This window comes from Lolium perenne, chromosome 4, assembly GCF_019359855.2.
Source record: "Lolium perenne isolate Kyuss_39 chromosome 4, Kyuss_2.0, whole genome shotgun sequence".
Classification (NCBI taxonomy): domain Eukaryota; kingdom Viridiplantae; phylum Streptophyta; class Magnoliopsida; order Poales; family Poaceae; genus Lolium; species Lolium perenne.
The window spans coordinates 7,964,068-7,978,679 of NC_067247.2; the positions used below are offsets into that span (position 1 = coordinate 7,964,068).

A 14,612-nucleotide genomic window follows, 5' to 3' on the forward strand; every position below is an offset into this window, starting at 1 on the left:
GATTTTCAGAGAACAAAAAAAAACTTTTCGTGTGCAGATATGAAATCTCTGTAGGCTAGAAGATATGATTTTGGGTCTCAACAAACTTGTTGGAATTTGTTGAGTATTTAATTTCGAATGAACTTGTTGACTGCTATGGAATTGGGAATCTTATTGAGGGAATGCCATTCAGCGCTTATTTATACGTATTAGATAACAAGGTTACGTCTCTATTACAAAAGGGAGTATAAACCTTGGAGGATCACCATCCCAAACAAAATTTTGCTTCGACTCATAAGCACTTTCTGCTAAACTATGCGCCACCTGATTAGCATCCCTTTGACAATGTTAAAAAACAACCTTCTCCATCGAACTAACTTTGAGGAAACATTCTGCTAGAATAGCTGTCCAACTGAATAAAGTTCTTTCTCCATGTTAGACTCAAATTCTAGAGATGAGGAGCACACTACGGGCGTGTTAAGGGGGTGGATACAAATTGGTCAGGTCATCTGTTATTCAAGGAAAACCAACAAAAAATAATATACAATTGTTAAAGTAAATATATTGAATAGCCTATTTTCACTAGTTTGGACTTTTGATTAACTTGGCTTCTACATCCATTCTATAACTACACGACTAAAAATCAGCTTTGTTAGATTCAAGTTGGCTAGTGCATCAATTCTATAACTACACGATTAAAAATCAGCTTGGTTGGATGCGTGGTGACATGACAGATAATACCAACAAATCGTGCCCCACGTACGTCGTCATGGCCAACTGAGCAAGAAAAATAAAGCGGCATGCACGATGGCATGGAGGGGACATGGACCTAACATTCTTACCGGTCGGGATCGTGAGTGCAGCGTCAATTCCGGCCATGACATAATATGGTATGTCCGTACGCACGAACGAATGCACACCAGCATTTTCTATCCACTCAGTTAGGTCTCTTGCTGACGATGTAAGAGCATGTCTAACAGGCTCGTATAATCCGCCCACCCCGTAAAATTCCGACGGGATACGGGGCAGGCGCGATTTGGGCCGTCTAGCAGGCCCCGTATTCGGACCGGCCCGTTTCGGCGGAATACGGGGCCCAGGAAATCGGCCCCGCCGTCCCCTACTTATACTGGGCGCAGGTGCGAGTGAGGGATTAACCCCTCACTCGCAACCCTAGCTCCGCCGTGCGCCGCCGCCTCCTCCTCCTGCTCCGGCGAGCAATTAGTCGCTCCCCCGCGCCGCATTCCACCCGCCGCCACCTGCATGGACTCCCGCCGCCGTAGTACCGCCTCGCCGGCGAGCGGATCGAAGCGATTGTTGGATAATTAGGCACAATTTCCATGATTAATTCCAGAATATAAAACATGATGGCAGCAACTACTAACATGTGAAACTCAAACATACTAGATGCATTAATCAACATGAGTAGAAGCAGCGCAAACGGTAAAGCATCCATCGCTAAACAGATCGAGATATGTCGCACGTACCGATCTGGTGGAGGTGGCGATGGAGGTGTAGCAGATGATGTCGCAGCAGTAACGTTGTTGATGACAACGTTGTTGACGACGGGGACGACGTGTCGAAGTAGACGGCGTTGAAGACGACGGTAGGCAGCACCGCCCGACTTGGACGGAAGGCGACCCGTGATGAAGAGCTTGAGCAGTCGCGCAGAGTGCTTCCCAAAAACCTAATTCGCCCTCTCCCGTACAGGATCGCAAGGACGAGTGGTTCCGGAGACCTGCTCTCCCGTTCGCCGATGCACGTCGGCTCGAGGGATGGAGTAGGCTACGATGGCGGCGCAAGCAGAGAGAGGTGGAAACCCTGACTCGTGTATTAGATATATTTCTGCGGTAGCCGGGCATGAGATTATATAGGCTCGGGAAACCCTAGGCAACGTGGGCCACGCCCACGTCGCACGAACGTTTCGAGTCGGTTACAGATAGCCCACGATCCGGGAGCGACCCGAACCGACTAACTGCGACGCGTCCGTCTAGGACTCTGTTCGTTTTCCTGAGCTGCAAAAAGTAAGGAAAGTCTCGGCTCGAGGCTCAATCCACTCACCACGAGCGCGCGTCGTGACGTGTCGTGTCGAGTCGAGTCGAGCGAGCGAGGAGGAGGAGCGCGCGTGTAGCACTCCTATTCTCACTCACTAACTAGTGGTGGAACAACCCACCTTATAAGGTGGTCTAACTTCCTCCCAACTTTCCATGTGGGACTAAACTTCCCACTTCTTGCCACTCCCTAGTGAGCTGCCACCAACTTGGGCTCAAACTCACAAGGCTGCCACTATGTGGGCTTTGAGATTTATAGGAAAAACTGAAATCTAATTTGGGCCACTAAAAGTGGGCCCAATATTTCAACAGCGATCCCGCTCGCCGGACACCGTGGAGGAGGCGTGGCGGCTCAAGTGCAAGAGATCCGCCGCCGGGAGCCGCCGTGCGGCGTGCCGGTACGCCGGCGCGCTGTACGTGCCGGATTCGCTCCGGGAGTACGCGGCGGGTGGGCGGTGGTACCGGCAAGACCCGCCGCTCAAGCCGATGAGCGGCGAAGCCTTCGAGAAGTGGCTCGCCGAGTGGCAGCGCGACCGCGCGTCCAAGGCGGCATGGGCGGCGACCATCGGCAGCACCAGCGGCGGAGGAAGCGGAGGCGGCGAGGAGGAAGAGGAGGCGGCAGAGGAGGAGGCGGCCTTCCGGCGTGCGGTGGCCGAATCCGAGGCGGATGCCGCCGAGAAAGCTCGGGCGGAGGCAGAGGAGGAGGCGGCGGCCATCCCCGCCGTCCGGGAGTTCGAGGCGCGGGAGGCGCAGGAGGCGCAGGAGGAGGCGGCCTCCATCGCCTTCATCCCCTACGTCATCCTTGACGAGTAGATGTAGGTTAGATGTAGTATGATCCGTAGTATGATCGGAATGTATGTATGATCCGTAGTATGATCAATGAAGATGAACTTCCAGGGGTTTTTATTTTTGAAAATACGGGGCGAAATACGGGGTCTGCTAGACGGAATGGCTCTTCCGTTAGCAGTTTTTCGATACGGGGCAAAATGCGAGCGTTATACGGGGCAGCGAAATACGGGGCATGTTAGACATGCTCTAACGGCACTGTGCCAACAGGAGAGCTCTCTTGCTGTTTAATGAACATATTCCAATTCGCCAAAAGGTCTGAGATTCATATCTTGTTTCCTTCGTTTTCATCTAGTGGAGAATATCTTTATGTATTCATCTACGGTTTTTCTTTGAGCAAGTCCAACTGGAAGCATCATGAGTTACTTGTTTAGTTAACGAGTTATGAGTTATTATATTTTTCGAGTTTTATGTTCGTCCTTGTTGTTTGCATAACGAGAAAGCTGAAAAAGAGTGCGGCTTGCCCATGATCATGCCTCGGGATAGTATCCCGAAGGACCCGAAGTTTTCTGGGAGGCCTTCCCCATGTCTCTACCACCAATGAAGAAGGGTGATGTCGAGGTGTAACCGTATAAGTCCCTATTTCATGAGATCTTTGGCATCTCTAAATGAAACCATAACTGTTTTAAAAAGGAACACAGTAGAGAAAGCTCCTGATTTTTTTTTCAATAATAAGAATCCAAATACTCGGATTTAAATCTGGATGGCTGGGTTGTACATCCACTTTCTTAGCTAACTAAAGAGGCTAAAAAATAAAATCATGATATAGTTCTAGAAAAAATCACGGTCTAGTACACACACATGAACTCGCAGTGACAGAGTTTTTTGCCAAGTTTAAAATTGTGTGCTCAGTTCACGACTCTAGATGGCATGTGCACTTTAAAAAAACACTAGCTCCTGCGTTGCCCCCGCGGGCGACCTGGGAGCTCCTGGCGGCGCCCCCTCGTCCCTCCTCACCCCTCCCCGTCCTCCTCACCGACACCAGAGGGTGTTGCCGGGCAAAGCCCGCGAGGCGGCGGCGGGGCTCCACTGCTCCCTCGTGCGGTGGCGACAACGCGGGGCTTCATGGCCGGTGAAGGCGCTGTGCTGGTAGGGCGTGGCGGCAAGGTTGCTCGACAACGTGGCGACTACATGGTCCCAGCGTGCCCGGGGCGGCGAGAATTCCTCGGAGCGGCTTCTGTGGTAGGCGACGTGAGCTCGGTGTGCGACGGGCTGGTGGAGGACGTGGGCGCCGTGGGAAATTCCCCACGCGGCAGGGCGCAGCCCGCGGCGGCGGTCATCCGTCCCGTCACGGAGGACACCAGACGAGGTGCCGGGCTGTGCGGTTCCAGGTCTCGACCTGGCTGCCTGGAGTCGGGCCAGGGCAGGGGCCAACTCAATGAGGTGATAATCTAGTTGAAGAAACATGATGTGCCTTTCAAAAATGACATTTTTTCTTAAGTCTCGAATTCTCCGTGAATGATTAATGAGTAGCTCAAGGTTATCTTTTATATAGTAAGAGATATGATAAATCTCTGTAAGAAAAATAATCGAAAGCCAGAGCTCAGGTTATCTTTTAATATTTTGGTACTTGATACTATTACTTTGAAATAAAGAAAGCGGCCGTGTGCATTTTTTGATGTAGAGGCTGAGGCTACGCCTCCCTATTCAAAAAAATATCTCTGTAAGAAAAATAATCTTATTCACATTAAACCTAGAAAATGAGTCTTGACTTGACTTTTAAATATATATAGTTTGAAGTTGTTTTTACGCAGTGTTCACTAAAACAAGCATAACTTTCTCATACATAATCCATTTTCGAATGATCACTCAAATTATTCAAAATAAACATGTATACCTCAATGTGTTAGCCAAAGGTCCAGGATAGGGTAGCTGCCATACCTTGCCCTAAGGAGAGGTTCGCCCCTCAACTGTAATCATTTTAAAAGAGGCTTTGGACTAACCAGTTTACGCTTGCTAGCTAAGGGCATCCTACACGTTAGATCAGACGGAGCTTGGACCGTCCCTATCTCCCGCTACAGTGTTAGATAGGCGATTTGTGAGAGCAGCCAGTCAACCCGCCTCGCTCGCCGGAGATCTCCGGGTTCCCTCGCCTCCGACGGCCGCCTCGCCGGCGGGAGGTGGGGGAAACCGTAGATCCCGGCCTGTACATAGCGCAGGGTTAGGTAGGCCCTCGGCCGGCGGCGCCATGGAGGAGAAGGTGGTGTCGGTGGAGGTTTTGGTGTCGGTCTGCGTTCCCTCTCGCGGTGGCGCTCTGCGGAGCTTCGTCGCGCCGCGGCTGACTTCCTCGAGGCCGCCGGTCTTCGGATCTGTCGGCTTCGCAGTGCCCCGACCGGTTCCTTGGTGGCGGGGGATCCGGATGTTGAAGGAGATCAAGGAGAAGATGGCGTTGACTCCCAAAGCGACGGCGACGACGTTCAGGCGAGTAGGGTCTTTGGGCCCGGCGATTGGCGACTTCCCGGCTGCCTCGGGGCTGGCTCCTATCCAAGGCGTGAAGCGGAGCAGCGGCAGCGGCGCGTCACCGACGGCTCCAGCGCGCTGTCCTCGTCGGGACCTAGAAGAAGGAGTTACTTGTAATTTCCTTTTTTGTCTGGGTCTTTCTGTAAGAACTTTGGGTTAATACTATCTCCTCCTTTCGCGAAAAAAAAAGGGCATCCTACACAAATTTTTTTTTTTTTTTAAAGCAAGGTGCATGTGACAAAAAAAACGAGTTAACGTGACAAAAAACAAACGTACTAGTAGCTTGAACGCAAATCATAACCATGAATAAGGAAATTAATTAGCTAGCTAGTAGTACTACGCGTGCAAAAAAATTTACTCGGAGTTGGGGCTGAATGATCAGACAGGCGCGTGCTCGGTATCATCCTCCGCTTCTCCATGCTTGGTGACGTCATGCAACTCGCCGTGCCCCCAGAGCGCGTACGCCTCCTCGCCGTGCACGGCGTCGTCCCCTACGGCGAGCTTCTCGTCCGACATCCGCAGCGGCACGACGAGCCCGATGAGCACGCAGATAACGGAGGTGACCACCACGTTCCACCCGACCACGAAGAGCGCTCCGGCGATCTGCTTCCAGAGCTGCACGCCGCCGCCGCCGTATAAGGCGCCCCGCGAGTTGGTGACCGGCAGGAAGAGGTTGCAGAGGGTCGGCTCCGCGAAGAGGCCCGTGAGCACGCCGCCGAGGAGCCCCGCGACGCCGTGCGTGTGGATCACGCCCAGCGTGTCGTCCACGCACTGCAAGAGCTTGGAGCGCTTGTGGAGGACCATCATCGTGTACCACGGCACGCTGCCGGCCAGCGCGCCCATTACCAGCGCCGCCCACCCCTGCACCACACCTGTATCAACGTCAGAAATTTGAGGGTAATTTTGCTTTACTTTGTTTTCAAAGATTACTCTGACTAAAGATAGAGCCTATACCGCCGCCTCAGCCAACAAAATGCAGTTTGAGCCTCGGCCTACAGAGTGCAATTTGAGAGCGCGCATCATCTCAACCACCTTGGCTCTTCTTTTTGGGGGATATGGACGCCTCCTAAATGCAATTATTTTGCTTGGTTGGTAATGCAAAATATAATGTGAACAGCCTTAAGAATCGGTGCCTCACCTTCTCTTCAAGTGTCGCTACTCGTTTCGCATTTTGAAAGCTATCCTCTCTTGGCTTGGACAACATGATATTGTTACATCTCTCTGGGCAAATGAATCTAATATTCTAAATGTGAAAGGTTGGTGCACTACGGGAAAAATAGGCGCTACCGTGCAGCCCATCTTTGCCGTGTGTTACCGCACGGCAAAGATTTTTTTGCCGTGTGTACGGAGGAAAACGCACAGCAAAGATCTTTGCCACGGCAACGACAGACACGAGCGCACGACAAACATACGATTCACGGCAACGATGGAAGAGAGCGCACGGCAAAGAAAGTTGCACGGCAATGGACCAACATAGCCCACGGCAAAGATTTGTTGCACGGCAAAGCACAAAAGGCATCACCGTGCAAGCCTTTGCCTAGTATTTTTAACAAACACACAACAAAGAAGCCTTTGCCTAGTGTAAACGCACGACGAAGATGTAAAAACTAAATTTTTTTCTCAACTCAAAAGGCATTGCGTGGTATAGTTATCAACAAATGAACACTTAGCCCAGTGGTAAGGTTGCACGCTTTTCCTATTCTGCGTCCTAGGTTTGAATCCCAAATTAGGGTCTTTTTTTTTAGATAAAACATGTTTGGCACACGACAAAGAAGCGACCTTTGCCCTGCGGCGTCACACGACAAAGCCTTTGCCATGCAACGTTGGCGACTCGCACGGCAAAGAAGCCTTTGCCATCAATGGCATTGTCGTACGACCTTTGCCGTGCATATAACACCCTTTGCCGTGCAAATAGTTGCACGGCAAAGTCCTTTTTTCCCGTAGTGGTGGATGGAGATGGCCCTGGGTCATGTTGGAAAGAGAGAAACGAGAGAGCGGTCAACATACTTATCGCGAAGATCAAGGAGGAGGCTAGATTGTGGAGCATCGTCGGAGCAAAACATGTGAGTAATGTAATGTTGAGAGAATAGACTTCTCATTGAAGACCTAGAACTTGTCCTAACCATTTGTTCTAAACCTTCTTAGTTAATAAAATGTCAAACCTTTTGCCGTGTTTCAAAAAAATAAAAAATTACTCTGCTATACTTTTTATTCTTATTTTCAGACTAAACAAACTGGTTCGCTTTACTCGAGACTTTGACTTGAGATGTGTAGAGAAGAGTATTGGAGATTGCACAGCACCAATAGGGCCGGCTGCTCATATATATATAGGCGGACACATGTACAATTACAGGTACAACCCTGAGAAAACACGGGGACCTATATCTATACAATATGTTACTCAACACCCCCCCGCAGTCGAAGGGTCGGCACCGACACACAGACTGGAGCGAAACTCAGGAAAAGTCGTGGATGGCAATCCCTTCGTCATGATATCGGCAAATTGCTGAGACGTCGGTACGTGAAGAACTCGAACGTGACCGAGGGCAACTTGCTCACGAACAAAGTGGATGTCCAACTCGATGTGCTTGGTACGCCGATGATGAACGGGGTTGGCGGAGAGGTAGACAGCCGACACGTTGTCGCAGAAAACCACCGTAGCCTTGTCAACAGGACAAGAGAGCTCGGACAGAAGCTGACGGAGCCATGTGCACTCAGCCACAGCGTTAGCCACGGCGCGGTACTCGGCCTCAGCACTGGAGCGGGACACGGTGGGCTGCCTCTTGGAAGACCAAGAGACAAGCGACGAGCCGAGGTAGACACAGTAGCCGCTGGTGGAGCGGCGCGTATCCGGGCAACCCGCCCAGTCCGCGTCAGAGTAGGCGACAAGGTCAGTCGACGTCGAGGGCGAAGCATGCAACGTCAAGCCGTAGCCCATGGTACCGCAGACGTAGCGGAGAATCCGCTTCACCGCGGCCCAATGAGCATCCCGAGGAGCATGCATATGCAAGCACACCTGCTGCACAGCGTACTGGAGCTCCGGTCGCGCCGCTGTCAAGGCATCAAGAGCACCGACAATGGAGCGATAGAACGGCGCGTCGGACGCCGGCGACCCATCACCGGCGGAAAGCTTGGCCTTCGTGTCGACAGGAGTAGGCGCAGTGGTTGCGATTAAGCATCCCAAACACGCTCGAGAAGCTCGTGGGCATACTTCCGCTGATGGAGGAAGAATCCGTCCGCACGTCGGACAACCTCGATGCCGAGGAAGTAGTGAAGCGGGCCAAGATCCTTCAACGCGAACTCAGCGCGAAGGCGGTCGGTGAGCTGCCGAAGAAGACCAGCGGTGGAGGCCGTCAGGATGATGTCGTCGACGTACAGCAGCAGGTATGCCATGTCGTTGCCGGTCCGGTAGACAAACAGGGACGCATCGGAGCGCGTGGAGCGGAAGCCCAGGTGATGCAGGAAGCCGGCGATGCGCTGGTACCAGGCGCGGGGCGCCTGCTTCAGTCCATACAGAGACCGAGAGAGCAAGCACACGTCATCGGGGCGCTCGGTGTCGACGAAGCCGATGGGTTGCCGACAAGAACCTGTTCTCGCAGATGGCCATGAAGGAAGGCGTTGGAGACGTCCATCTGATGCACGGGCCACGCACGAGACGCGGCGAGGTGCAGCACTGTGCGGATCGTGCCCGGTTTGACAACCGGGGCAAACGTATCCGTGAAGTCGACGCCAGCGCGCTGCCGAAAACCGCGCACCACCCAGCGCGCCTTGTAGCGCTCGAGAGTACCGTCGGAGCCGAGCTTGTGCTTGAAGACCCATTTGCCGGTGATGACATTGGCGCGAGGGGGCCGGGGAACGAGCTCCCAGGTCCTATTGCGCTGAAGCGCGTCGAACTCCTCCTGCATGGCGGCACGCCAATGCGGGTCGCGCAAGGCAGCGCGAGCCGAGGTGGGCACCGGCGAAGGAGCGGTCGCCGAGCTGGTGGCAGAGCCGGTCTGGCCGGCTCGATGACCGGACTGGCCGGCGACGGTCCGGTCTGGACCGGGCGCTTGGCCGGGTCGGCCGGGTGGAGGGGACGCCGCCGTCGTGGGGCAATATGCTGTTGCCGCTGGCCAAGCAGACATACTGGTCTGCGGTTTTGCGTGTAGTCGGCCGCCGTACGCCTCGCGCGGCGCGGGTGAGCATGGGCTCGGGAACCGCAGCGACGGGTGGCGAGACAGACGACGAAGAGGCGGCCGCCGCGGTGATGGCGCCGCGGGCGACGGGGACGCCTCGGACGTCGCAGTGCGGGCGAAGGGACGCCGCGGGTGAGGGCGCCGGCGCCGCGGGCGACGCGGGCGACGGGGCACCGGGGACGTCTCGGACGTCGCAGCGGGCGACGGGGACGCCGCGGGTGAGGCGCCGGTGGCGACGTGGGCGATGGCGCCGCGGCGACGCCGGCGATGGCGCCGCGGGCGACGCAGCGACGGGGCGCCGCGGGCGCCGAGGGACCAGCGGGCCGGCACCGGGGGCCACCGCGGTCGCGGCCGGCGCGCGGCCGCAGGAGGGCCAGCGGGCGCCGGGGACGCCGATGGACTGTGCGGGGCCGGCACTGTGGGGGCCACCGCGGTCGGTCGCCGGCGCGCGTCGCAGGGGGGCCAGCGGGCGCCGGGGGCGTCGTCGGAGGTGTCGCCATGAGTCCCTGCTGAAACGGAAAAACCAACTCGTCAAAGTACACGTGCCGTGAAGTGAAGACACGATGGGAGACCGGGTCGTAACAGCGGTAGCCCTTGGTGTTGGCGGGGTAGCCGAGAAACACACAAGGGAGGGAGCGCGGCGCAAGCTTATGCGCGGCGGTGGCAGCGGTGTTAGGAAAACACCGGCAGCCGAAGATGCGGAGGTCATCATAGGTGGGCGGCGCACCGTAAAGGAGATGATGCGGCGTGTAGGACCAACGCACACGACACGGGCGGATGTTGACGAGGAGAGTCGCCGTGGCAAGGGCATCCGGTCAGAATCGCGGGGGCATGGAGGCATGGAACAGAAGGGTGCGGACGCAGTCGTTGAGGGTACGAAGCATCCGTTCGGCACGGCCATTCTGTGAAGAAGTGTATGGACACGTGAGGCGGAAGATGGTGCCGTGGGTGGCGAGAAGTGAGCGAATGGTGGTGTTGTCGAACTCCTTGCCGTTGTCGGTCTGTAAGGCGTGAATGGGGCGACCAAACTGAGTGGAGACGAACGCGAAGAAGGCGGTGAGGGTGGTGGCAACATCTGACTTACGGCGAAGTGGAAAAGTCCATACAAAATGCGAGTAATCATCAAGAATCACAAGATAATAATTATAACCAGAGTTACTCGGAACCGGCGAGGTCCATACATCACTATGAATAAGTTGAAAGGGAAAAGACGCGACTGTGGAGGACGAACTAAACGGAAGGCGAACATGTTTGCCTAGACGACATGCTTCACAAGAGTGGGCATCCGTTTTATTACAAGTAAAGGAGAAGCCTTGCATTATTTGACGCAGAGTGGCGGAGCTAGGATGGCCAAGACGGGCGTGCCAAAGGTCAACACCGGCGGAGAGGGCGAGGGGGCGGCCGGTGGTGGTGGAGGCCGTGCCAACGGGGTAGAGATCGCCGGGGCTGTCACATCGGTGGAGGAGCATCCGGGTACGACCATCCTTGACAGAGAAACCAAAAGCGTCAAATTCCACAACACGGTGGTTATCACGACAGAAAGATTTAACAGAAACAAGGTTTTTGATCAAGTCAGGAGAAACAAGAACATTATGGAGAGAGAGGGGAGTGGAGGTGGAAGGAAAAGAGACAGAACCAGTGTGAGTAATGGGAAGGGCATGACCGTTGCCAACGATGATGCGAGAAGAAGTGGAAGCGGGTGTGGAAAAGGAGAGGTTACCGGGATGCGCAGCCATATGCGCGGAAGCGCCGGTGTCCATAAACCAGTCGCCACCGCCACCATACGCCCCAGCAGAGGGGGCGCTCTGGAGGGCGGTCAGGAGCGCGAGATCCCACGGGGTCGCACCCGGAGGGGCGGCGTAGGCCGGGGCAGGCCGGGGCGCCGCGTAGAACGCCTGGTGGGAGGCTGGACGTGGCCCCATAATGCCCGGGTAGGGGGCGCGCGGCACGGGCATGGAGTAGGCGTGAACAACCCCGGTCCACGGGTTGTGACCGGCAGTCCATGGCGGAGGGGCGGTGTACTGCGGGGGACGAGGCGCGGGGGCGGCGGCATTGGCGCCACCGTTGCCGCCACCGTTGCCACCGCCACGGCGACGACGGCCACGGCGGCTACCACCAGGAGGAGCCGGCTGGCCGGTCCAGGGGCTGGTCTGCCGGCCGGGCGCCGGCATGCCCGGTCCAGGGGCCGGTCTGGCCGGCCTCGGTGACCGGTCGGACCGGGCGGCGGGCGGCAGCGGGGAAACCCGGCGGCGGACCCAGGGGGCGAGGCGCAGGGGCGCGGGGCGCGGGAGTCTGGGCGCCGCGGGAGAAGCCAGCGGCGAAGGCGGTGTGGGCCGCCCGAGCCCGGAGGTGCTTGAGGCGGCGCTCCTCGAGGCGCAGGTACGCCACGGCCTGCTCGAAGGTGGGCTTGGTGAGGAGCGTGAGGTTGGAGGCGGCGTTGCTGAGATCCTCACCGAGACCCGCCGACAGGGTGGAGAGCATGATCTTGTCATCGATCGGGAACTCCAAGTCACGGAGCTCATCGGAGAGACTCTTCAGCTTGAGGGCGTAGTCATCGAGAGACAGGTCGTTCTGGTGGGTGCCGAAGAACTCCTGTTGGAGGAAGGTGACCCGCTGGATTTTGTTGTCGGTGAAGAGGCCGGTGATCTTATCCCAGACCGTGTGGGCGGAGTCGCCGTCGCGGACGACAGTGCGGAAGATGTCGTTGGAGACGGTCTGGTAGAACCAGCGGATGATGGTGGCGTCGATGGCGAGCCACTCGGGGTCGTGCGGCATGGCGAGGAGGTCGATGGTGCCGTCGACGTGATCGAGGAGATCATACTCGCGGAAGAGCAGCCCAAAGTACGTCTTCCACGGGAAGAAGTTGGCAGCGGTGGTGGAGAGCTTCAGCGGCACGCGCTCGGCGATGGGGATGTCGCGGATGACGGCGACAGAGGGTCCGGCGAAGGGGTTGCTGCTGCCGGAGCCGGAGGATGAGTCGAAGCGCGCCATGGCGGAAGCGGTGGTGGTGGGGAGGGCCGGCGGCGCCCTAGATGAGAAGGGCGGCGGCTAGGGTTGGGAGTGGGGAGGGCCGGCGGCGCCCTAGAGAGGAGGGGGCGGCGGCTATGGTGGATGGCGGAAGCGGTGGTGGTGGGAAGGGCCGGCGGCGCCCTAGATGAGGAGGGCGGCGGCTAGGGTTGGGTGGAGGTGGTGGCCGGCGGCGCCCTAGAGAGGAAGAGGGGCGGCGGCTAGGTCAGGACCCGAAGGGTCTCTGATACCATGTAGAGAAGAGTATTGGAGATTGCACAGCACCAATAGGGCCGGCTGCTCATATATATATAGGCGGACACATGTACAATTACAGGTACAACCCTGAGAAAACACGGGGACCTATATCTATACAATATGTTACTCAACAAGATGGTACTGACATGTCTGAGCAGACATGTACATACGTCGACTTAGGTGTCAACTAGAGATTTCTTTACTTCAATATGCATCGAGATTCCACGCACTTGTCGTTGCTTCTTCACTCTCCGGCACGTGCAATATATCTTACAGTTTTGAATCCAAGCTAGATTATGTCAACCTACACGCTCACACCGCGCGCCATGCAGTTGATGATCGATGGAGATGGGAAAGATAAATGTACCTGCGGCTGGGGTGATGCATACTAGTCCGGTGATGACGGCCTGGACGGCGCCAATGACGGAGGGCTTGTGGAAGAAAACCACGTCGAGGCAGGTCCAGACGATGAGGCTGGCCGCCGCGCAGATGTTGGTGTTGAGCACGGCCATGGAGGCGTCGACGTTCGCCGCGTAGGGGCCGCCGCCGTTGAATCCCACCCAGCCCATCCACACCAGCCCTGCCCCGGTGAGCGTGAAGAGGATATTGTTGGGCGGGAACCTCTCCCTGTCCTCCCTGCTCCTGGGCCCGACCCAGTAGGCGGCCGTGAAGCCGGCGACGCCGGCGGGGATGTGGATGACGTAGCCGCCGCAGTAGTCGATGACGCCCCACTGGAAGAGGAAGCCGCCACCCCAGACGGAGAAGGCGCCGACGGTGTAGGAGAAGGTGAGCCAGAGCGGCACGAAGAGCACCCACGCCAGGAAGCTCATGCGGCCCAGCAGCGACCCCGCTACCAAGATGGGCGTGATGGCGGCGAACACGCACTGGAAGTACACCACGGTGGCCATCGGGAGGTACGGCTCGGCCATGGCCGTCTCCAGGGTGCCGTCGGCGTGGTAGTGCGCGGTGGCGGGGAGTGCGGCGCGGCCGACGAGGTAGGCCTGGTCCAGGGCGGGGCCGGGGCGGCCCCAGAAGGGGAGGAGCTCCTCGCCGAAGGACATCTTGTAGGCCCAGCCGACCCAGCAGATCCAGACGGCGGCGAAGGCGTAGAGGGACATGAAGGCGGAGTTGACCGCCCACTTCTTCTTCACCACGCCGCCGTAGAGGACCACCAGGCCGGGCACGCTCATGAGACCCACCACCGTGGACGCCGTCAGCTGCCACGCGTTGTCTCCCTTGTTCAGCCAGTCCGCTGTCGCCGCCGACGTGTTACCCTGGTACGCCACCGGCACCGACATCTTGGTCTTGGTCTTCTTCTAGCCGGCCGGAGGTGTACGTACGTGTGTAAGTGCTAAAGCTTGGTCGTCTTCTTACGATAAGATACGGAGGGATCGCAATTTACACTCTGTCTTGAATATATATTCTGTTATACACTGCAGTTGACTTTGACGGATCTACGAGCTACTTGATTCTTCATCGGTGCCCAGCTAGCCATGCTCGGTGTGTCGTTGCATAGATCATCTTGTGAACTGCCATGCATCCAGGGCCTGGGAAATCTATCTTCAGGCCGACACGAGAGCGCTGCTTGCTTGCTGCACATTCACAGGCCAATCGTCTTCATAATCAGTTCATCGCTGAAACAGCGGCAAGGAGAATACTAGATCACCCACTCATGCACTGGGAGTCCAGAACTCCAGACACATTCTGGAAGAGTTCATTAACCCAACTTGTAGGTCGCAAACATTAGTAGGGATCCAGATTGTGTAGCCCATAACTGTGCACATTAGGGCTATTTTCTAAAAACATACCTTCAATTTCACAAATAATACGTGTTTTTTTT

General features: G+C 56.4%; 1 protein-coding gene across 1 annotated transcript; it reads right to left on the minus strand.

Moving 5' to 3' along the window:
• Window positions 1–5,621: 5,621 nt before the first annotated feature.
• On the minus strand, window positions 5,622–14,127 carry LOC127291713 (ammonium transporter 3 member 2-like). Its single transcript, XM_051321026.2, has 2 exons — window positions 13,140–14,127; window positions 5,622–6,205 (listed from the first exon to the last, which is right to left on the minus strand). The coding sequence occupies exons 1-2, from the start codon at window positions 14,068–14,070 to the stop codon at window positions 5,712–5,714; spliced, it is 1,425 nt and encodes a 474-aa protein (XP_051176986.1). The 5' UTR covers window positions 14,071–14,127; the 3' UTR covers window positions 5,622–5,711.
• Window positions 14,128–14,612: the final 485 nt, after the last annotated feature.

Excerpts from the sequence above, each read along its gene's own strand:
- LOC127291713 (XM_051321026.2), bottom strand. The coding sequence starts at position 14,070 with ATGTCGGTGCCGGTGGCGTACCAGGGTAACACGTCGGCGGCGACAGCG. Across the intron at positions 6,206-13,139 it reads ATGCATCACCCCAGCCGCAG|GTGTGGTGCAGGGGTGGGCG; the intron begins GTACATTTATCT and ends ACGTTGATACAG.